At 33.8% G+C, this 25,289-nt stretch overlaps 1 protein-coding gene across 4 annotated transcripts in view; it reads right to left on the reverse strand.

Annotated features, from left to right (window-relative positions):
- Nucleotides 1–25,289, reverse strand: part of LOC126743476 (chromodomain-helicase-DNA-binding protein 7-like) — a 52,489-nt gene that overhangs the window by 6,048 nt on the left and 21,152 nt on the right. For 2 of the 4 annotated variants that reach the window (XM_050450576.1, XM_050450574.1), the window contains exons 8-20: nt 22,646–22,873; nt 19,758–20,046; nt 19,556–19,699; nt 16,857–17,353; nt 14,103–15,326; nt 11,671–11,842; nt 10,757–11,150; nt 9,985–10,353; nt 7,093–7,495; nt 5,186–5,439; nt 2,525–2,821; nt 2,193–2,404; nt 416–661 (exon numbers count right to left, since the gene is read on the reverse strand). In XM_050450576.1, coding sequence (XP_050306533.1) covers nt 416–661; nt 2,193–2,404; nt 2,525–2,821; nt 5,186–5,439; nt 7,093–7,495; nt 9,985–10,353; nt 10,757–11,150; nt 11,671–11,842; nt 14,103–15,326; nt 16,857–17,353; nt 19,556–19,699; nt 19,758–20,046; nt 22,646–22,873 — 4,729 coding nt within the window. The remainder of the gene's footprint in view (nt 1–415; nt 662–2,192; nt 2,405–2,524; nt 2,822–5,185; nt 5,440–7,092; nt 7,496–9,984; nt 10,354–10,756; nt 11,151–11,670; nt 11,843–14,102; nt 15,327–16,856; nt 17,354–19,555; nt 19,700–19,757; nt 20,047–22,645; nt 22,874–25,289) is intronic. The other 2 variants (XM_050450575.1, XM_050450577.1) reach the window with 2 other exon arrangements.

Here is a 25,289-nt window from a genome sequence, read left to right on the forward strand (position 1 = left end):
TTTGATTAAAATTTGAGAATTACTTAGCTTGCAATTAATAAAATTTGATTTTTTTTGAGATATCAAATTCTCTTGATTCATGCCATAACTTTTTTGCCATTTGAGCAATTTATTTAGGACACAATGAATTTTGACAATTTGGCATATTCGGTTTCATGGACATGACTGACTACCATAACTGTCTAGCTATTGATATGATTTGACTGAAATTTGGTACTTGGAACTTATAAGACTGGATTTAACTTTGAAATTACGTCTTTCTTGTTACTTTACACACTATAGAGCGACTTTTCATGATACCCCGAAGAATAAATCATAAATTCAAAAATCAATCTTTGGCCCGCCCACTAGCCGCATCTATTTACTCTTGACTGATACAGTCATAGTCGCTTCATTCTTTTAGTTAGAAACTCACCCCTTCGTGCATGCTGACGTCTGGCTGGGGCTGAGGGGGAGGTGGAGATGGAGTGGACTGGACGACCGCTTGTGGCGTTTTGGTTTCTGATCTTTCTTCGACCTGAGGAGGATCAGGTTGTTGAGGAGGCTCCTCGCTGGGAGTTTTCGGTTTTTGAACGGGCGCTTCCTCCTCCACTTGAGGTTTCTCCAGGGCTAAGGGAGATTCGGTAGAATCTCTTGATGTTTTAGGAATATTTACACGAGCCTAAAATAATATGAAAGATAATTAAATAGGCAAGAAGATTACTATTCAAATTTAAAAAAATATACATATATGAATTTAACGAATCGAACAGAAAAATATACACGATTTTTAAATCACACATAATGATCCAATAACTTCAAGAGTTAGTTCTGATTTTTCATGCAATGTTTTGTATTTCTCGTATGTCTGGTCTATCCTCGAATATGCTCCGTTTTATGATATTCATATTAATGAAATTAAAAACATTAAGAAAACAATTTTAAAAAGTTTATTTAAACTTAAGGTTCCTTTGCGTTGTTATTATATTAATTATAACTACGTCACGGCTCTCCTTTAAATTAATTCCGTTCAGAATCGTAGATTAATGCATGATTTATGTCTTTCCTTCTAAACATTTTAAATAAACTGCCGCTATCTTTTGGGAAAAGTGATATTTGAAATATCTTACAGAAATATTTATTTAGCCTGAAGTTTCATCATACTATCAATGACTATAATGCAAAAAAACTTCCGAGTATAATTTTCCAATCCATCAGTCGTATAAATAAAATTCTTATTTGGGTTCCAAATTATACGAATCAGTGTTAGTTCTTAGTAAGTACCTACCTAGTTAATAAGTTTTTGTAGTTTAGTTTATTATATTTTGTAAAATCGTTTAACCAATGATAAATAAATAAATCATGTTAATCTTACCTTAGGACTTATAATAAGTTTAGATCCTATTTAATCAATGGTACAAGACCTTATAGTTAATTAAGCAAAATTTATTCGATCCCTTTGAAAATATCGGCTTTAAGCTTTTTTAGGATAAGATCGATTGAAAAGTTTAAAAATGCTAAATTGGGAGCAAATAAGGCTTCCGTAAAACAATTTACTTTTTCCCAAGAGCCTTTATGCTAAAGAAAGAGAAGGGAAATCCTTATTAATAAGGATAACTTCTAAAGGAATGTGCATAAAATTTTTCCAAATTACATAAATAATGGTAACTAGTAAAATCCCAAAAAATGCTGCTAATTTGGATGGAAGTAATTTCACTTCGTTACTGTCATTTCTATTTAAATAATATGGATTAAAAAATCAGTTGTACGCTATGTTTCCTTAATTAATAAAACACAGTACTTGTATTCAGCATATAAACTAAAAATTGTTGCCTATGCCTGGCCTATGGCCATCATCAGGGCTTAAGAAATTTTCAAAGCAACGACACTATTCTAGAAAAACGGTACACCACATATTGCCTTCGTACCAGTACTTATCATGATGGCCATAGGCCAGGCTGTGTTTTATTTATTTCTATTGAAGCTTCACATCAATGACCTTTTTCTAATCCCTTTTCTATACATGGTAAAGTACTTACAGACTTAAAATGTAAAATATTCGTACTATTTTGAACTTTTTGTATGAGAATTACTGTACTGGTTTTCAGTACCTTTCAATTTAGAGTTCAATATATTTTTGAAATATAAATGCGACAACAGAAGATCTTATAACAAACTATATATTAACGATATCAAAAATCAATCATTCATACCTGTTCTTCATAAGATTTGGCCATCATACTAGTCAAGTCCATTTTGGGTTTATGAAGCTGCTCCATCGCCTCTTTCAGCAGTTGCTCATGGGACTTCTTTGTAGACTGAGTAACTTGAGCCTCTATCAGTTTCGTAAAATCAGTTAAGTTCGGAAGGGTGGGCGTTCGTCGTTCTTTGGCCATTTGGGCAGAAAAATCTGCCGCAGTCATGCCTAAATACAACAATAAATTATCAGAAAAGATTGAAAACCTGCTAATTGTGTACGATAACTTGTCTCCTTTCTCGTTTAATAGTTATACAAGTTTAATAATCATTAATATAGGCACAGTACCTTTGAATGCATCCAAGGCTTTTCTTCTCTCGTCTTTTTTATCATGTTTTCCACCCGATGGGCTCATCTTGGGTATACCCTCTAGTATTTGCGTATCGGGGGGCAGCAAGAGCTGCGGGAATGGGGTTTCCTTTTTAGCGGCTTTTCCAGGTAATTTTGACGAGCTACTCGAGGCGACGCTGGGCGATGCCGTCGAGCTGGTCGTGGTCGTACTGGACGATTGTCTCGAGCTGGACGAGCTCGATTTCATTTTGGAACCGTGGGAGCCCGAGCCACCGAGGCTACCGTTTAGGAGACCTGAAGCAAGATGAGTACTTGGTGTCTTTTTCTTATTTTTTGATTAGAAAAGTCGCAGTAACGCGAAAAGTAAACACAAAGTCGCCCTTTAAACATTCTGGTGTCAAAAGATGCCATATGATTTTTTTTAGTAAGGTATACATATAGAGAAGATGTATAACTTAGTATTTGAAAACAAATAGCTTGTTGACTTTCCCAGCTCTTTTTGTGTAGAAAATAGAGAATATTTACAACTGAACAAAAACTGATCAAATGAACGCCATCAATACACAAAAAGCGACCCTTTTGCATAGTACACCCATCATTCTCCAAAAGTCTTGGCCTCCCTTGCTAAATTTTGCCGTGTTACGTTCTGTATATTTTAGCAAAGAAACAAACAACAATATGTGGCAAAAATTGTTTTGGGTCGACGATATGCAGACGTTTATAAAATGAAGCAGTTCTAAACTGATTTCGAGCGTCAAAGTATCGATTAAATTTTTGGAAAAAGTCCAGGCAATCTGATTTCTCAGTTTGATGGGGCAAGAATAGTGGCCTTAAGTCAAGAGGGTTTATCAAATCACCAGATTGAGCATCGTTTGAATATTTGTGATCCTGTTCAAGGAAACTGGCAGAATTGTGAGAAAGTCGACCTAGAGTGACATATTTAATTTAACCCGGAGAAACCAAACAATAAAGGTGACAGCTCATTTTCTTGCGTGTGGTTTCGATAAGCACCCTAAGAAAAATCGACGGGCAAGAAGACCTTTAAGGGTGCCTAGGCTTACACCTGGAAATAGAGCAAGAAAAGAGAGTCGCCAATGGGCTGCTGAGCACCAGCATTAACTTTTACTACAATAGCATAACGTGTTATTTTCAGACAAGTTATGATTTGGCCTACACAGTGATAGTCGCCGTGAAAGAGTCTGAAGGGATCCGGGCAGATTAAAACGACTTACACTGATATTTTTTGGGGGTGACAATGTATGGTCGCCGTACCCCACATATTCTCATAGAAGGAACAATGGCAGGTACCATATACGCTGATAAAGTTATTGAAGCAATCATTCATCATTTTCATAACGAATTGGGGAATAATTTCATTTTTCAAAGGGTAGAAACCTTGTTACGCGAAGGCAATATCCAGAGAATTAACTGGCCAGCGAACTCTCCAGACACGAATCTCATTGAACCTGTATGGGATTATCTTGACAGAGCAATATCCAATTGAGACAATCTTCTCTGACGCTTCAGGACTTAAGGGGAGCTGTTCAAGAAGAGTGGAGCAACATGCCAGAGAACTTCATCAATAATTTGATTCATGGATTGAAAGAAAAGACCATAATACAAGCTACTAAAATTGTGTTCTTCATGCCTTCATCAGAATTTTACCTTCAAATAATTTTTTATAAAGTTTCCATTTTCAACTTATTTTTCTTGCATTGTTCTGCCTTATTTGGAAAATAAATTAAAACATTATTTGTCACCTTAGGCTATTCGAATAAACAATAAAATGCAATATATTTAGAAACTTTAATTTGTTTATTTTTTAAATATCCAATTTGTGGAGAAAAAACTTCCTTCTAAGAAAGGACCTTCCTTCCTTATGTCCACGACACTTGGTCGTGTGAACCTGAATCTGTGTCCTTTGAAACGGATGTCCTAGTCTTATAAACGTTTCATACGTTTCTGGCCTTTATTTACTCGACATATTAAATTAGATTTTCTCCTAACAGATACAGTGTAGATTATTACGAACTTTTTTTCTTCAGTAAATTATCAAAAGGATTACAAGAATAAAAAATTTGATCGGGTTAAAGACTGCACTTGTGGTACTGCAATATGTAAGATTGAGTATTTTCTTAGTGGAAGGGTTGTTACATTGAACAATCAACCACCTAATCAGTCTATAATAAAAATTAAAGGTTATTTCTCAAAAAATCTTAGTCGCTAAGCAATAAAATGATTGCAATATTTTATTGTTTATTTCGTTTCGACCAATACTGTATGGAAGTCGACTTGAAGAATTTGGTTTACTATAGAAAACCACGGATTACAAACTGAAAAGGATGGCTCACTTAACAGCAATGTACTGGCTTACATAACACACAATGACTGGTCAAATAAGAGTATTTTTAGTTTGTATGAAGGAGAACATATTAATTTTCTGGAAAATTATTTAAAATTGTTATTTAGTTGAATGCAAATGCACGTCAATTTTAAAATCTACTTAAACTAGTTTTTCAGTGGCTAAATTACAGATTAAAAAAAAAAATAGAACGATTGACGATGACATTTCTTTAACGATATGCTATACCGAGAAGGATTTTTTTACTGAAACTTTGAAAATCCATAAGAATTATGTTATGACGAAAATTTGCTTACCTAAACTATCGTAAGCAGAAACTCCCGGTTGAAGGGCGAACGGGTTAAGTCCGCCGAGTCCCAAAGGGGTGTAGAGCAGTCCAGGATTCGGGAAGAAAAACGGGAACGAGTTCGTAGTGGGCACAGAAGAACCACTCGAAGACTGACTTTTGCTGGACGAATGCGCTTCTTGGGGTTTGTCGTGTTTCGAGCTGCTACTGCTACTTCCAGTACCTCCGGAATTCTTACTACCACTTGACGATTTTCCCCCATTTCTGTAAATAAATAAAATACGTTTACAAAGGATATGGGTATGTAAAAGGAGTACAGAGTGACCGTATGCCACGTAATATTTATTTGCATTAGTCAAAATACAATTAATGGTACATCTAGCACACAATGTTTCTATTAAAATGTATGTGTTATATGTTTGGTTTAGCTACATATATAATTTTTCTTCTATTTTACCAACAAAAGAAAACATATGTTATTCAATTCATTAAGCACAAACAATTGCGCGTTAATTATACAAAATATATTTAGATTCGTATACCTTTATCCGTAATTACGAACTATTTATTCCTGATTTTAAAATCCAAGTGGATAACATATTTTTAATTTTATTATATGTAAAATTGCTGAAATTCAAAAGAATTATATTGGGTACTGTGTAATATAGTGTTCTCAAATGACCCTCTCTAACCTAATTTTATTTATTTTATATTTTCCGTTCAGTAGTAATTTAGCCACAGATTGCAAATAGAGTTAGTTTAGAGTAAAGACACCAGCTTCTCTATACAACAATTAATCACTGGAGAATCTCATATTCTTATGTAATATAATTTTTAATATTTTCTTTTGAGCTATTTCTTGTTATACTAAAATTGTTGGACACCGTATGAAAGAACTAACTCCACAAGTGATTTGTAAATAGTTAAATTATTATGTCTTAGTAACCAATCTGTTATTTGATAAAATTTGTGGTACATTTTTCTAACTTTTGTTATATTGAATAAGTGGATCCTATCTAAAGTGAGGATCATAGCAGATCTCTAGATTTTCCTAGACCTAGACCTCCTTTTGCTTTATCTGTAATTGAAATTTTTTGATGTAATGTTTAACTTATCGCAGTTCCATTCATGTACAGTTAATTCATTCATAAAGGGTTTGGTCGGGTAACTCTATTTATTTATTATAAAGAACATAAAGTTAGATTTATCTGTGTTTAATGTTAGAGTTGGTATCTAACCAATTTTTAACAGATGTCATACCCATTCAGCTTTTGCATACACTTCGTGCCAAGAATTGCCCTTAAGTAATAAAACTAAATCATCAAACAATATTATTAGTCCGCACTTCTTCTATTAATGATCGTAAATAGTTGCAATTACATTTTCTTGAGGCACACCATACTCTATCGAACCGGAGTCACTAAGTGAGTCACCAATTCTTACTTGTTGGCATCAGTCTTTCAGATATGATGACATAAGATGATATTCTACAGCTTTTATAATGAGTCTCTCTAATTTTTTCACCAGGATAATAGGGTACACCACAGTGTCCAATGCCTTGGTCAGAGTCATAAATATTAATAAGCATTTATACTTTTGATTTAGGCATCTAGAGATAAAATCCGTAACCCGGCGTCCTCAATACCACAGCCTCTTCTAAACCCATGTTGTGAAGCTCAGATTTGTCCTGTTAGATCTAGGAACGACTCAAGTCGCGATTGTATGGCTTTTCTTACGGTTTTGCTAATATTACTACTAATATAAGTGAAATAGGACGGTAACTAGTAAGATCTTGTCTAGCGCCAAATTTATGAACGGGTATGATTATAGTATTTTTAAATAGGTTGGGATATGTGCTAGTGGTAAAAATTAGATTTACCAAATAAGTCTTATAAAAAAAAATATTTGATTACTTACCCACTAAGCGCGGCGGTGGCGCTGGCCAACACAGCGGGATCCATGCCACCCAAACCGGGTAAACCTAGACCGGCCAAATTGGCGAACAAGTTCATATTCGATAAATTCCCGAGACTGCCCATGCTTCCCATGGGTAAGCCGGCGAAGGGCATTAGTAGAGGATTCGTTTTCGGATCGAACTGGCCCAAATTCGAGAGGCCGGATAAGAGAGATGAGTTGAGATTCGCCAGTCCTGCGGCATTACCAAGCGGCGGGAAAGACATGCTCGACGAGAGAGTCGTGGGTACGCTTGCGGAGCTTACGCTGGATGTCGAACCGGTCGGACTGGATAACACTGGTGGACGTCCGCTACTGCTCGATTTCCCTTTGCTGCTTGAGGCTGTAAGGCCGCTCATGTTTACCACTGAAGAGTAAAATATGTCGTTAATAAGAGAAATAATTAATAATCATTATTTTTAAAACGATTTTGGCACTTTCAGCACTTCGGAAGAAAGACGATAAAGGCCAAGAGAGCAAACTTTAAATAGCTGCTGATTGCCTGATAATTAAAAAAAATAATAATAATTTGGAAGGTAAAAGAGGAATGTTCAAGTGTCTGGAAAGAAACCTGTTTTATTTAACTTGCCTAAGAGATCAAATTGTTGGCCGAAACGTCGGGAAGATTAAGTTGTAATAACCTCTAAAAAAACTAATAACCTATGAAATGGATTACCCTTAGATATCTTTAAAATTAAGACTCTGAAAGAAGCAATAGTGGTACTATACGTGTAGAGGCACTATATTTTATCCAATTAAAAAGAACTATCTGGAAAGTGAACATTAAAGTTTCTGGAATAACAGAGAGAAAAATCAGACATGGGTTCGGACAACAGCGAAAATCCTGATGTCCGAAAAGTCCCAGAAGAAGGGAAATATTTTTAACCGCTAGTTATGTAATAAGAGAACAATCTCGAAAATATTCTCTGCCAGAAAATTCTCGCTGCAGATTTGTTTGTCCTATTACTTCGCATTTACAGAAATTGAAATAAACATAAAAATTAGAAAAGAAAGGGGGCATATGGGAAGCATCATTATTAATTAAAAAATACAATTTCTTTGGACGAGGGTATGTATATTGTTTTTGCCAATTCACCTATTATATTTTTTTTATCCCAAAAATGATTATTCGTTAAGCCCAAACACCTATTTTGTCGTTCATGAAATGCTTTTTTACATTCTTTGGCTGGCAGATTTTGTGCTATATTTGAAGGAAATTAAGGTAGCTATAACGCAAGCATATATTTAGAAAATTAACACGTGGTACATCTAAGTAAAGCAAAATTTGTCGCAAAAACTAAAAAAAATTGTTGCTCCCAATTTAAAATTGTTAGACCAATCGATGAATGAATAAGCATGAAAAACAAAATCTCACAACTTCTAATCAGGAAATTGAACCAAGATGAGCTAGTGATAGAAATAAATTCAGAGTCTTAGAACGAGAAATCATCTTTTTCTAATTAGATATTTGCTGTTAAGAAGAAAATTTCTTTATCGTGGTTATTTAAAGAAATCTTATGCTTTTGTATTTTCTATATATGAAAAACACTGTAGTTTCTTCTCACAATTTTGTTCATACTTTCTTGATTGTTAATACCCTACTTCATCCTTAAATGTATTCTTAAGTGCGTTTAAAGGGGTCATTCTCAAAAAATTCTCTATATCGAGAATATTCTCAGATTTTTCATTCTCGAGAGTTTTCCATCACTACTTTGAGGTCGGAATTTTGTAAAAAAAAATTGGCTGGTTATAAGCGATCTATTTTAAATTCTTCAAAGCCATTTTTTGAGTAAAAACTAACCGAAAAAATGGATTTAATTATTGAAAACGACCGTCCAAAGTAAATATGAAAGAAGCTTAAAAGGGATAAATATTAAATAAAAAAATTCTACAAGAAACTGAATCAGAATCAAAGTCTTTAAGATAATGAATTTTGATCAAAAAATGCGTTGGCTATTTCCACAATAATATTTATAATTTTAATATTTTTTATAATTTTTTTTAGTCTTTAAAAAAAATTACTTAAACCTTGAAAAAATTATCTCATTTATCGAGAACAAACCAATCGAAACTTAAATGCTTTTATTGAATTTGAATTGAATGCTTAAAACTACCTGGAAGATTAAATAAAAAAAGTTTAAAATTCACAAAAATTGAATAAATTTACCAGGAAGCAAGAACGCGTTGTCTAGAAGGCAAAATAAACATCCTGAAAAACCTCCTCATAAACTCATATAATTTCGATAGCCTCAAAGTAAAAGTATGAATGCAATTAATTGAAATAAATAAATGTTTTGAATTAACAAAAAATATGACAGTATCAAACACTTTTGGTACTTTAAGAACTCGGTGTAATAATCACAAATTATCGCAGCCATTCAAAAATTATTATACTTCCATTAAAGAAATCGGATATGAAAATTCGGAGTTCATTTTTAATTAAAAACCTAAAGCAAATAGACCTAAAGACTTTAAATGTTTTATTTCACTTTGCAAACTGATGTAATGAATTTTTAACCACAATGCGCTGGATATTACAAGAATTACATTTACACGCACACTTTCAGGCTTAATGTAAAAAAAATAAATATATTTTTTTAATTAATAATGGCCTAGAAGCAAAATTTGGTGTTTCCAAGTTGAAGTAAAGAATTTTGAACAAAAAAATGCGACGGTTATTACAAAAATAACATTTTCAGATACACCTTCAGCTAAAATGTAAAAAAATAAACTTAAAGCTGTCTGGAAGAACAATGAACAAATGACTAAATTATGAAGACTAAATTAAGACTGGAATAATTATTTGGAAGAAACATTCATAACTTTAAGTGGAATAAAACAGAGAAAAAAACTTACTATTTTGACTGCTACTACCAGAAATCCTCTTCTGTTGCAAATCCGCGCCGATATTGCCCCTCTCCTTCACCAACTCCGACCATTTCGGATCGATATCGTACATCGGATTTTCCATCAGCCACTGTCCCAATCTTTTCAAAGTGGGCGCCTTCGGACCAGTCAATTTTTTCCCCGTTACTCTATGCACAACAGAAACGTTCTCATCCCCGGTCAACTTCTTCCAATCTAACAGGGTCGGATCAACTCTGGGTCTTCTTCTTCTCGTCGATAAATAATCGGTGCCCAAAGGTTGCTCCGCTAACGCTATATTCTGTTCCGCCAACCATTTATTCACTTTGGCGTCGTGGGAGTACGAGTTTACTTTGGAACCTAAATTAGCAATAATTATTTTGGGATTAATGCAGAAGCAGTTATATAAAAAATTGATATACACGTCATTATGTTAAGTTAGGACATTAAAGAATGAGAAGTTGAAATGAAATTAAACGAATTAAATAGTAATCAAAAGCTATTGTTTAAAAATTCGAAAAATAATACAGTAACCTTTATGTAGCAGGAGGTCATTGAGCCATTTCTTAAACAGAGGCAATTTGCTCGAATTAGTTGGAAGTTAAAAGCGCATAGCAAGGACAATAGCATAAGATTGCGATTTGATTAATTATATAGGCCATATAGTTTTTTGTTTACTTTTAATATTTATTATAATATGTGATGATTTAGAATCTCTGCCCTTATAAGTGAATAAATTAGATAACTATTTTGATTTTTATACCTATATCAGCGATCATTGCCTCATAGCTCTTTCGCTGCTGTTGTTGTTGCTTTTTCAATAGCAAGTTCTGTTGTTCCGCCTGAGCCAGGAAACTAGAGAAACTGTCTTTCGATGACATATTCGGCAACAAGTTAGAAGACATCGGACTATTTCTGTTTGAAGGAACCTGAGAGGATGACGGAACCGACGTAACGGTTATAGTGAACGGTTTCATATTGTTTTGAGCGGTGGTGGTTTGCACGTTGCTCGGTGTAACCGTGACGCTCGGTGTTACGGTGGGTTTCTTTGATGTTTCCGGGAATAAAGATTGTTCTTTGGCGGCCGATAGTCCCAGGACGATTTCGTCCAGTTTGCGTCGCTTCTTTTCTTTACCCACTAAAGGTTCTGGTTCCGGCTAGAATAAAATGAGTGTTGAAAGAAGGCCAACAGGTTACCAACTCACTTACAGGAAATATCGAAACACTTAAATAATTATATATTTAAACACTATGTAAATAATCAATTATCAACCTATTAAGAGTTAAGCATTAGCAAAACACAGGGTAAAGGTCGTTAAATACTCCGGTTCTTAGTAGCTTATAGTAAAAGAAGGTGGTTAATAGGTGGTTAATCTGATCAAAGGCTTTACAGAAATCAATACAGGTAACCTCTACATATCTTTATGTGTGGACATAAATACTCATTTAAGCAACTGCACAGGAATGGTTATTCACAAAGCCAAATATAGTATGTTAGAAATAATTATGTCAAAGAATAGTGTAAGTTAGAACGTTTATCAATCTTTTGAAATATGGGGTTACTATTAAGTAGACAAAATGAGATAAAAAAATGTAAAACAATAGGCTTTGTTAAGGTCCGAATACAACTGATGATAAAACAATACCTTTGATTTACTTAAAATTAGTCACACTTACACAATTTTTCCGTTTCATTAGTTTCGATAACGTATCATCCAGTTTGTTGCCAGTTCCGGATTTTGAGAGGGCGAAACCACCACCGGATCCACCGGCGGAGGATTTTTTTATTGAAAAGTCATGCACCTCACTTTGAACGTCCATTGAGGATTTGCTTGAGGACTTTGTTAAGCTGTAAAGAAAGATTAAGATAAATAATTATAGTATGTTAGAAAAATTAATAATTATCTTGAATTTTGACTACTACAGTTAAAGGTAGAAAGAGCTTAATGAAATACCCTTTATTAGGGACTGTCATTACTTTTCTGTTTCTAAAATGAATCTGAAAAGAAGATTTCTTTAGAGATCATTTTATTCTACAAATGTGCGTATTTAAATAATCGAAATGTCTCTAGTATACTGTCGGGTTAAGCTAAAACGTAATTTTTAATCTCTCGACTAAATATACTCATTTGTAGTTATTTATGCTTCTTCTCTGTTCTCATCTGTATGCCAGGAATTATCACCTTTAATAAAAAATATGTGCTTACTGGAAAAACTTAATAAATACTGTTTGCTTTTATTTGAAATGAAGCTGTATCGGAAAAAAACCCAAAGATGACATTATTTCAACTTTTTATATTAGCCGTCAGGAATACTAAAAATTTCGCTATATGGTTGGACAACTGTGCGGCCCAAAATAAAAACTGGATAATATTTTCTTTTTTTAACTTATATAATTAATTTCAGCAAAACTAATTTACAAATATTTTCAGTTTTATATTTTTACACTTATGTCTAGAGATGCTTTACACCATCAAGTTAAATTGGCTTTTAAGAAAAAAAGAAGGTAAATGATTTTAAAGACTTTAGCAAATATGTCGGACTAGCCCATTAAAAAAAAAGTTGTTGTCAAAGAAATGATCATTGATAATTTTAATACTTTTCCAGATTAACCCTCGCAATATATTTGCGACCTTATTTGCAACAAATGGTATTTATTGAGTTTCAGAGGGGGCAAAAATGTTTAAAATATAAAACATGCTTTTCTAGAAAGTGTCGATGTATAAATTTTCTATTAAATCAATATGAAATAGGGCCTTTAACCTACTAAAAAAAATTGAGTACCTAAAGAAAGAAAAGACAATTCACAGAAAAGACATTAGTATTCGAAAACATTTCCATTAGCAAGTCCGTATGTAAAATGCATGTCAGCAGACTCAGCATTGGTAATATAAATAAGTAAAAATGTAATATTAATATAGTTATATAAATACTCCGCTTTGCTCCTAGCAGCATCTAATAGAGTACTTTTTTCGCGTAAAAGTTAAGAAAGAATTAATTTCTTTGACCAAAAATATAATACAGGGTTGTAGAAAAAATTATAAGCCTTTGAAAGTCATAATAAAGACACGCAGATAGCGTCCTCTACAATTAGTAAGAACTATATTAAGGGCAAATTCAAATTTCCCATAACAAAAAACCTCCAGGCACCCATTTTCGTTCAGAATGCCGATTTCTGATTATTAGAAATATTTCTGATATTTAGAAAATTATGCAGAAAAAAACCAAAAATAAAAATAAATCATTAAAACCCTGTATCAGGAAAACGAAGCATTTTCGACCACACAGGTATAGGAACTTTTTACCTTAAAAAATCACCCTATGAAATATCGGACACTTATTAAATAACGCCCTGTATATACATTTTTACCTTCATTACCATATTTTGTGGCAAAACGTATTACCCCATGATTTTAAAAACCAATTGCCTCGATGAAAACATTTTATTAAGTCAGCATGACTTAATAAAATTATGTCCCAGTTATTGCTTAAGTACCACCAGGGATGGAGCCATTATCCTCCTATATCTCAAATATAAATTGTATGTTTTTATGGTAGCTGTTAAAGTGGGGGAGAATGTCAGGAATCATTAGGAATTATAAGAAATTTCGTAAACATAATATGTCTTATTATATTCCTTATTACAGACATACTAAATAAGCAATGATGGTACATTTCATCTTATACACTTGTGCATAAGAAACTAGTAATTGAAATTATTATTTTTGAGTCCAGCTATTTCAGTTATAATAATGTAGTTTATAACCAATTCGACGATAGCGCGATGGCAAATCTAGGTAGTTTCATCCTAGAAAATATTCTAATGAGTGATATTGTTTCAAGCATAAACGTTAAGTTCCGGCAAACATTATTATTTTACAAAGTTGTACATGTTACATTTTTGTGCAAATCTATAAGAGATGCAAATAGGACCATTTTGCTTAGCACGGCATTAAAGTAAAGACTGGTCGATATAAACCTTCTGCTATATTGTTTTTTTTTTTTAAATTATTCATTGAGTAGCATTTTTTTGACAATTCTAATATATATGATTTTGCATGAGTATAGAAATAAATAAAACATACAAACTTTTGTAAAAATGCACTTACCTCGAGCTCAAATCAATTGGCGTCAACGTACTACTGGTTCCGGGAATAACCGTCGTTTGTCCAATAGTCTTAGGCGTGAGCGGTGACGGATACTTTTGCGAAAAATCGAACGGCATATGGCCCAAACTCGAGCTCAACACCGACGAACGATGCTGATGGGCGGGCGGCGGTTGCAACACCCCCTGGGACATCAGCCTGGCATCGTCCGAATCGTCGTCCCAATGCGATTTCGAAGACATCGGCGCCCCCGCGTGGCTACTGTTAAGCAACGCGTGCAACTTCGCCCTTTCCGTTTCCACGTCGATCGCTATATGACGTTTACGTTTATCGGACACCCTGCCGCCACCCATCGACACTTCCATGTCCGGAGTATAGGCCTCACGTTTCGGAGAATCGTTTGGTAGTTCGTGAATCGGAATATCAAACTCGTTTCCGATACCAGTGGCGTAGGCCGAGAACGATTTGGATACCGGCCACTCGTTCGTTTCTATCGCGTAAATGATGTGCTGTAGCCTCACTTGGATCGCGTATTCTTTGGGCCATTTGACTACGTGATTTAAGAGTTGTGCCACGGTGGTTTCGCTGAAATCCAACGCGCCTGTGGCGCCAGGTTTGTCTTTGAGGACGAAAGTGTCTACTTGAGAGAGACGTGATAGTGGCTGGATGATTTCCAAATCGGGGAACATCGCTTTAAGCTCTGCGGCTTGTTTGGAGCAAGAGTCATTTGCAGAGATTTCTTTTACCGGTTTGGTTTCTTCTGCCGGCTTGGGTTCTTCAACTTCTGGCTGCTTCTCGGGCGTCTCACTGGCCTCCTTTTCTACCTCTTTAGTTTCTTCTTCTTTCTTTTCTTCGGTAGTCGATTCTTTTTCTTCACTCTCCGCATTTTCTTCTTTAACTTCCTCTTTTATCTCTTTTTCTTCCTCGTCAACTTCCATTTTTTCCTCGGCGGGCTCCTCAGGTTTTTCAGCTGGTTTAGCAACCTCCTTTTTCTCTTCTGTTTCTTCCTTCTTTAAAGTGACTTTCTCAATCTTCAACGTGCCTTCGCCCTTTTCCAGTTTAACGAGGATCTCGTCACGGTCAAACTTTAAAATGTCCTCGTGGCTTCCCAGTTTTACCGCCCCTTTCATCTCTTGCGTATCTACGTTAACCTTTCTTTGTAAAACTTCATGGAATGAGAGCTCCGGGTCATTTAGTAGGAAATGGTCGGTTTTTCCAAGCCCGTACCTAAGAAGAAAAGTGGTATTACATTATTCAAATAATGACCACAGCCATGTTAAGAAAAATTATATAGAAATGTTAATTTTGTAGCAATATTTAAAGAAACAAATTTATTTTTAGCAGTAGAGCTATAGCACAGGAAATTATTTTAATATAAGTCTTGTAAATTAAATGAAATAATTGTATTGTCCTGATTCCAGGATATATTTATAATATTGACAAATATTTTGGCATAGTGCTCAATAATGAATTTTTTGCACATGAAAAATTCGACAAGAGAAAAAAATGGTTTCCAATTACAGAAAGTCGTGAAAAATTACGCCACAAATGAAATTCTGGAAAATTTAAAACAATATTTTCTAATTAGGGTCCCGAGGATAAATTTATGAAGGTCGAAACATCGGTATCTAAATATAAAGATTTTTGTTTTATTTGGAGTCCAACCCAACAATTTGTTTTGTGAGGAAAAATGAATTTAAAGCCTTGAAAAATGTAAAATATTACGTTATGTGTGAAAGATATAAACAATTATTTTCGGTTATTGGAAGATCTAAAAAAGTGAGGTAAATTGTTTAAGTTTGAGTTATTAAATCAAAATTATGTGTTATAAAACACATAGATTATAATCAAATGGCATTTATTTCATGTTTCTAGCTTATATACATAGATCAAAAGTTATATACTAAAAAGCTCGAGTTTGACCCGACAAAGGCCTGCGGACGTGAAGCAAAATTTAAAGGCAAAAATTTAAATCAAAATAGTTTGAACTAATGTATTATTAAAGTTTAATAATTAATGTTTAACTTTAGTTATAATGATTATCAAGGTAACTCAACTCCCAAATATGTTATAAGGCACCAAATCTGAATTTCTGCTAGATTTAGATTTTTAGTTGTTTAATAATCATTGCAAAAGCCTGTAAAATATGCTTGTATTTTTTGATTGTATGGTTACTCATATGGCATAGGCAACTACAGTACCATATATATATGGTACTGTGGTTTAAATTACGAGTGTATTTGGGGAAATATCCTTAAATAACAGGATTTACTTAGATTGCAATTTATTTCATCTTGATTTCGACTACTTTTAGTAATAAGTGCTTGCCTTCTGACAAATACTATTTCACTTTGGTCCACTTCTATACCATTTTAACTATTAATTGTTTTAAGTTAACGTTGTGGGTAAATAGGTTTACAAAATCTGTCTGAATTTATTTTTAATGATTTAATGAAAAAAAATGCAACTTCCCAAAATTGAATAATAGAAATTAATATGAAAATCCTGAACCTTGAACGTATACATTAACGTCATTTAATTTTCATTATTTTCCCTTATTACTATCCGAATCACGACAACATGGAAAAATACACCGATAATTTGCCCTTAAAAGTTAGATAAGCTTTCTACCATTTTGACAACAAAGATTCAAAACAAAAAAAACCCAAAAAAAAAGTAGAAACAGTGTGGTCTAGTACACCCCTTATACCCGCTGAATCTTATACAGGAACGAACAATAAACCTTTTAATACTCACTTTCCGACACCAATAAGTAACTCCTTATCATGTTTACCGGGCACCCACCACTCGGGCATATCGGCCGACGTAAGACACACTTGCAACCGATCGTCCAGTTTCGGATGAACCAAAATTTCCTCACGGATCCTCGAAAGTAACTCCAACCGGTCCAAAGTCCTTCTGGCCTTCTCTTCGTTGATATGCTCGATCGTATTATCGTAGCTGTTCTCGTCCACCGCTATGCCAGTTTGTTTCTTGGCCATGACCACAAAACTTTTGTAGTATTCGGTGAGTTCTTCGTCCGATTTTTTCTCCAGCTTGGCGAGTTGTTTGAAGTGGGACCAGTCGTACTTTTTCGATTTTCTACTATAAATTATGCCGTATGAGGAAACTATACGGAAAAAGTCCGCTTCTTCGCGTTTACTCCACATTTTCGAGATCGTGGGCCTTTCGCGTTCTTTTGCTGATTCTTTGGCCGCTTGCTCGAAGGCTTGTTTGCCTTGACGTTCCATTTTCTACAATTAATGAAGTCGAAAATGTAGTTATCGATTAAATAATTCATAAATGTGGCGAATATCTATGATAAAACCCTTTAAATCAAAAAAGGTCTGTAAGTTTGAAAAGTCCATGCAGCTTTAGTGTCTTAACAGTCCACAGAGATTTGTGAGTATCTTTGTATTTATTGGTTCTACAGCTTTGATCCCAGAAGGTAAATTGCAAAGTATTAATTTTTCTTTTTTGTTCCATACATTTTTCTGTCTGACTTACGGTTTAGTCAGAAAATCAAATTCAGATTTCAAAAACAAATTTTCAAGCTTTCTCCTTGGACCACTGGCAAAAACAAACACTGCATGGATTTTTCAAAACAGTAACTACTACTTTAGGAATCGTAAACAAAAAATTAAAAAAAAATAAATCATTAAACAGGAAATTATAAATAAAAATGTTCCCTTATCAGTAACCTGAAAAAATCTTCAACAAAAACGTTTATGTGTAAAAAGATCCAGAAATGTACATCTTATTCACTGTGAAATGATTGCATTCACTGAACTGCCTGGAAGAAATAAAATTATTCTTCCAGGCCAAAGAACTGAAGACTGATACTATGTTTTGTTTCTGTTTGAGGGTTCAATGCACTCGAGTTCCTCAACAACACAAAAACAATCAAACAAAAAATCTTCCAGGGAGTCGAATTGCAGTCTAATTCTCTCTTTCCTCTTTGTGAGGTAGCTGAATTCACTCAACTCCCTGGAAGAAATTAAGATAAAGGTCTAGTTTAGCAACTTTTTTATAAATCGCACCTAAAATTGTGGACAAAGCCTTAAAAATCTATGTAATTTTGCCGGAAACAATATTCCGATGGCGAACTAGCGAATTTTCAAATAGATTAAAAAAAATTGACATTTATACATTTTAATTGTACCTGGAATTATATCTCAACCCAACTATAAAAGCATAGGAAAACCAATTTTCGAGAATTTATAATACTGTAATACTGACTAATAATATAATACTGTATTTTTTTTTGTTTTTATGTGAATTAAAAAAAAAACTATTTTTCAACTTGCAAATTTGCTCTTCCGCCATCGGAATATTGTTCCCGGTAAAATAACACACATTTTAAACCTTTTACCATAATTCTAAATGAAATTTTCGGAAAAGTTGCAGTTGATTACAGAAATTAAAAATTCGTCCAGGCAGTTGATTCAATTGATTGATCTCTTTGCTCGCTGATAAATGACTGAATTCACTCAACTGCCTCGAAGAAATTATAATAATATTTTAATCAATTCTTCAAAAAAATGGAATTTTTTGAGTTTTTGATAATTTTCTGAAGTAAATTAAAAAAAAAAGTTCTGTTATGCCAATTTGCATGAAATTTAAAGATGATTTACACGAATTAAATCAGTTAGTTAAATAATTTTATAAGTCATATGGCAAATATTCTTAAAAATTAGTGATCGTCCAAAACCGATTCATTATCGCAATATGGGAGAAATGATGGATGACCCTAAGCGCGTTTGTAATATAATAATCGCCAATAATAATAACTAAATAAATAACGTCTTTAATAGCAAAATAATAGAGGAAATGGCGAGATTTAACAAAAATTTACTTATATGTTAGTTAACTTTATATGAAACCCATGAAATAAATGCTTATTTTCTTAACATTTATTATAATGTTCAAGATATTACCCAGTTATGTCGGTATACACCGGATATTTCATACTATGTACTTAATTTGGGTTCTACTGCAATATATTATGCGTTTGCGGCCGTTATCCTGATTATTATGCCAATTCCTGAATTGTCATTTTCCCGAATACCTGAATAATTTTTTCACGAAACTATTTTACCGAATGTTATTTCTCGCGAACAACTATTTTCCTCGAATAACAGTATTTTAACCAGTAATTAAATTTATTCACGGTTGGGTACAGTACTTTCATCCGATGATTTTTAGTTAAAGAAAAACGCCTATTTCTAATGACCCCCGAATACTTTAAAAGTTTGGGCGACATTCTTTTTCGGAAAATGGTGCTTCAAGTAAAATTCTGTTGTTCAGTGATTCGAGAAAAATGCTGTTCGGGAACTAACATTGGGAAAATGATTGGGATGAAAATAACAAATGATCGGTATCGGCCTAAAATTCCATATCCTTCGACAATATACAACATTTTCAAGACATATATATTAAAAAGAAAGAATTCTTACCAAGAGGTATAGGGCTAGCTGTTGAAGATCCCAACCTTGCAAACCCATAGCCGACAAATCGCGCGATTCGAACTGTTGTGAAACTTGAGCCAAGGCTGCCAATGGTGACGATAAACTTGAAGGATCCAAAGATTGTTGTTGCTGCTGAAAAAAATGTAAAAAAAATTAATTTAAGCATTAACACCTAACTGTCCTATATTACTTTAGTTTTAGAGGCCTGCAATTTCTGCTCTTCCCTCCTGTTGATCCTCTGATAAGAGGTAATCACTCTCCGGAGTCGAGTGTTCAGATCTGTTACGCTGGGCCACGCTTTATCTTCGCCCTCGTCCTTCATCTCGTCCATTTCCAGGTTTTGGTTCTCAGAACAAGCCGACGGACCCGGAGACGGTTCGGCGATTTCCGAGTTAACTTCGGAGTGGTCGCGATCCAGTCTTCTTGATTTAACGCTAGAGTCTTCGTACGTGTCGTCGTCGTCCATATCGTCGTCATTACTAAAGTGGGATCAAGAGAAAAAGTGTGGTATAAGTATGAGGTATGGTCATGAGAATAAAGTAAAGATAAAAAAATGTAGGTAAATGTACATAAGTTACAAGAGGATAGAGTAAAAATTAGTAAGTCAAGTCAATAATAAGTTTATTAAGATAGGAACTAATTAACTAAGAATGTGGCTTTCCTGGAAGTATTTCAACTCATGATACAAGTGTGACTTTTATGTCTTTAACTCTTCTTGCAATGTCTGTGTGTAACATTAGTCTTGATAATAATTTGCCATTATAATCTTTTACTTGGCCTTTGAAAACTTTTTAATTGGTTTTCTGAACTTATTTGTTTCTGAATAATCATTCATGGAACTATTAGGAAATTCTAGTGAATTTCAGCAGAAATTGGAGAACAACGAAAATTTAGAATTTTATAGTATACACAGCGTCAAATAACTTGGACCCCCTGTACAATACCAAATCTAAAACCTTTATCAGCATTTTGTTTTATGTAGAAATATTCTCATATAAATTCTTGTTCTTTATCAAGAACAAAAAACTCCACAAAATTTTATCTATTTCTTTAACTACAGCATTTGTTAAAAGTTGTCAGTTTCACATAAATGTCGAAAAGTATAATTCGTTTCAAAGTGTCCAAAAATGCCTGGCCATCAAATTTCAGGTTTTGATAGAGCTCGACTAATCGCTCTACATCAACAGAACTGGTCAAATCATAGGATTTCAGTAAGGCTTGGCATTTCTAGACGTCTGTTATCAGAGTAGTGCACCTGTTTCAAAAAACTCGAGGTGTGAATAGGAGACGTAATAGTGGGCGTCATGTCACAGACGAAAGCGAGGATCGATATTTAAACATTATTTTTCAAAGTAATCGGAAAACCACAGTCACAGTTGTACGAAAGATTCATTTCTAGGCCTACAATTCGACGAAGAAAAACCTTTTAACCCTAAAGAAGACTTTTTTGATAAAGAAGAAGCGTGCCGAGGCTTACTAGAACATATAAAGGGAGGCATTATGCATGGTTATCGCACTCTCCTTATTCATATACCAGAAACGCTGACAGGAAACATCTACCTAGAAAATGTTGACAACGCCCGTCCACATCGCACTAGAAGTATCCAAAATGTGTTAGCTGAAGTCAACGTCCAGAGATTGAACTGGCCAGCACACAATCGCCGGACTTGAATCCGATTGAGCACCCCTGAGATATGCTTTCAAAAGCCATATTAAGACCAAACCCACCAATAACGCTTCAGGAGCTGATTGTGGCGGCACTGGAAGAGTGGACAATATTCCTCGAGAAGAGATCGATAATCTTATTCGCTCAATGCTAATGCGAGAACAGACGCGATCACACGGAATATAATGTTGTTATTTTTTTCATAAGTTGATTTTTTATTAAACTAGGAATTTTGATAAATTGATTTTTGGCACCTAAATTTTTTTTTTAATTTTATAATTTTTTTCATCACCCAACACGTTTGCACCTAAAAAAATATATGGAGAATTATTATAGAACATATTTTATGATATACAAGAATATAAAAAAAGAGAGATAAGAATATAAAATAAGATTCAATTTTTTTGACGCTGTGTGTATTTAAATTAGACTATTATTGGGTTATATTCTAATAATGTTACTTCTGGCCTCCTAATTTCTTGTATCCTATGTACATTTACTCTTTAAAAGTATTTTAATTGTACGTAATTTTTTTACCAAATATCCTTCTCTAAGATTTGATTGTTTTTTAAATTGATATACAGAAAAACTTAAAGAAACCCCATAAACGATCTTTAGTCCTTCGTTTCATCGTCCAAGTAGTAATAGTCAAAGTTATTTATTTTTTGAAAAGTCCCATGGAATGAACAGTTATTTTTTCAAAGGCTTACCCCTAAAGAAAAATTAGTATCTTTTATTTTAGAATTCAGACGACGTATCAAAGATACAATGAAAAACAAAGATTATAAAGAGATAAAGTACATAACATCTTTTAAGTAAAGAAATAGTTACATTATCTATGGAGACTGGACATATACACCTTCGATATGCCTCTTTCCTCTAATTACACAGAGAGTTAATTAATAATGTGCTAATATAACAATGTAATACTTCAGTTTAGTTCAGGCAGAAAATTTCATGAATTTGTTTTAAGTTTTTTAAAATTACTCAACAAAATTGGGCATTCTTAATCAGTTAACAATAAATGTTCAAATAATTCCTGTATACAGAGAAGTTCCGTATACAAAGAACAAATTATTTCCAATAAAACTTAAGGATTTCTTCAATTTATTTATACCGACAACACAGGAAGGCAGAATAAAATATCATATAATACATTTAATAATACTACTTCCGCCTTCCTACTAATTTCTTAATAGCACATAAAGGCAATGAACAATAAACCCATCATCATTACGAATATCTTGGAACTCCATATCAGCCTCAGAGCAAGTCTTCCCATAATTAAAGTGGGGGAGGGTTATTAGCGGGTCCAACAAACCGAAAAGCTAGCATACAACGAGTAGGTAAATTATAAAAATTTCTAGCTACCCAGGGCACTGCAGTACTGAAACTGGCTTGCGACTACTTACTTCTGCGCCTGGTTCGGGGTGGGCGGTTGCAAGTTCGCTTGCAGCTGAATCTCGCGGTCCGAAGGTGGGCCGCACCTAGACAGGAAACACAAGGCGGGGTCCTGTCTCATGGCCGTGTAATTCTCGTAGCCGTGCTTCCACGTGCCTATCAGCAACGATTTGTCGAACTCGGAATCCCACCACGCGGCAGGCAATTGCTCCGTAACCGGGGGGTATATCGGCAAGGCACTGTGAACGCAGTACATAATAATACGGTATTATTTTTGCCAATTGGGAATTTTGACTCACATCAGTGTGTGAAGTTTTTTTTTTTAAATCTTTTGTTGTACACGTGGACGACGACTTCAGATGGACTTTTATTAATTTAAAAAAAAGGAATTTAATTTACAGTTACAAAAATACTAGTTATGTTTTTGCAGTCTCATTGCTCACTCGAAGTAAACTATTGTTTTTCAATTTTTCAATTAGGTAAACTTCAAATTCAAGTATCAGCATTTCCTTGACAAAACAACTCTAATGAGTATAAAGGCAATATAACACGAATTTAATTAATTCTATACTCTATGGAAGAAATTTTGCAGTTCTTTTGGCGACCCACAATATAATACTAGCAAAGTGCGAATTATTTAAGAGATTTGACATATTTTTAGAATACAATATTCAAGCCAGATTAAAGAAACGGTGTTTTCCGATTAAAATGAGCCATCTAGGATCATCTTAAAATATAAAGACAATTAAATACAAAAAAAGCACAAACAGTTTTACCAATAAACAAAAGTTGATCGAGTTTTAATCTTCTCCCGAAGATGTTAACATCGTTAGTGAAACACGCGTCTAGTGTAAAATAAAGAGTTTAGGTTAGTGGCAAAACTGTTTTGTGATTTAAGTATCACACCAAATGTTCCAACCATAAAACTAACAAAATACAAAGTTCATGGTCTCAGTCTATATTAGTTCAACAAATAATGACACCTATGTTTTTTGCCCACCAAGAGGCATCACCAGATCAATGATTTGAAAGAATAATAAACTTCTTTACAAATTAAGTTGTTCAAACTCACCATAGAAAATTACAGTTTTTGTTTTTTGAAAACATATACAGTGCTTTTCTTTGAAGTCCCCCCCCCCATTTATTTTTTGAACGGGTCAAAACGGCCAGGTTTGAACGGGCGGCTGGGCGACATCTTGAGAAAAAATTTTAAATAGAAAGGGGGGTCATGTGGTACCTCATTTTAAAGGTCTCAATGAGTACTTTATAACCCTGAAATATTAGACCCATATCTTAACTCGTTTCAAAATGGCGGCCTAATAAAAAAGTATTTTTTTTTATTTTAACATTTTACATTTTTATGATTTTTGAATAGGTAAAAATCAGTGTACGAAAATAAATGCGTCACTATTTTATTTTGACATAAAAACGACAGTTCTAAATGTCAAAATAACACATAAGCGCCATCTTGAATAAATGCATTAAATAGAAATCTTGTGTTACCTCATTTAAAAGGTTTTATTGAGTACTTTTAATATTTATTACATGGACTCGGTGGACTCCGTTTTGACCTGTCTAAAAGTAACAGCCAACGACCCCCCTTTCTATTTAAAATTTTTTCTCAAGATGTCGCCCAGCCGCCATCTTGGAATTTACAACTACCTAGTTTACAGTGAAAAATAGTATCTATAGACCAATTTACTTATGCCAAGTTTCAAACATTTTTTTTGACCCGTTCAAAAAATAAATGGGGGGGGGGGCCGGGGGAATTCAAAGGAAAGCACTGTAGTAAAGAGGACCAAATTAACAAGTCTAATCACAATACTAACGCGATATTTTAATGGACCAACAGATTGAGATTATTTTATTTTACCAACATTTTGTTTATTAAAATAGTACGTGTATTGGCATAGTACGTGTCATCTTCGATAAACTAACATAGACTAAAACCAGTGACTTTGTGTTATATTGTCTTTATAATCTTAGGTTAATGTAGGTGGCTCATTTTAGTTGCAAAATATTGTTAAAGATCCTTTTCTTTGAATTGTATGTTGTAATAAAAAAATATTGAAAATCTCTTAAATAATCCACACCTTGGGAATACCATATTGTTGATCGCCAAAAGACTTGCAAAATGTAGGATTCATCTATATTCATTCTAAGTTATCAATAATCATTATTGTCTTGGGTTATAAAACAAGTTACAATGATAAAACCTGACATTCCATATTTCTAAGTTTTCTATTGTATAAACATATAAAGTTCAGAACTCACTAGGAAAAGCACCTTCAAACAGAAATAATTCGCGTGTGGTTTAAATTAAAGGAAGTTTTAAGTCAAAAGTGAAAACTTTATGGGATGATTCCTTGTTCCAAATTATGAGTGATTATATATTGAGTTCCTGGAACCTGTCAACATACGCAGTTATTGTTAGTTTAAATTATGTTGTTGAATAATGATTTCGCAAAGAAGAGACGAATGTCTTCACTTAGTTTATACCAGTGATGTTTCAAAAATCGTAAGTAAATTTTAAAACATTTTCAGGTCTCCAGAATAATGAATACTCTTAAGTTGTTAGTGTGTAGGCTCTTATTTATAGAAAAAAGTTTTTTGACAAATCCTATGCTTCAAGCGAGTATTCTTCTAGATTTTCTA

Source organism: Anthonomus grandis, chromosome 13 (assembly GCF_022605725.1).
Source record: "Anthonomus grandis grandis chromosome 13, icAntGran1.3, whole genome shotgun sequence".
Classification (NCBI taxonomy): Eukaryota; Metazoa; Arthropoda; class Insecta; order Coleoptera; family Curculionidae; genus Anthonomus; species Anthonomus grandis.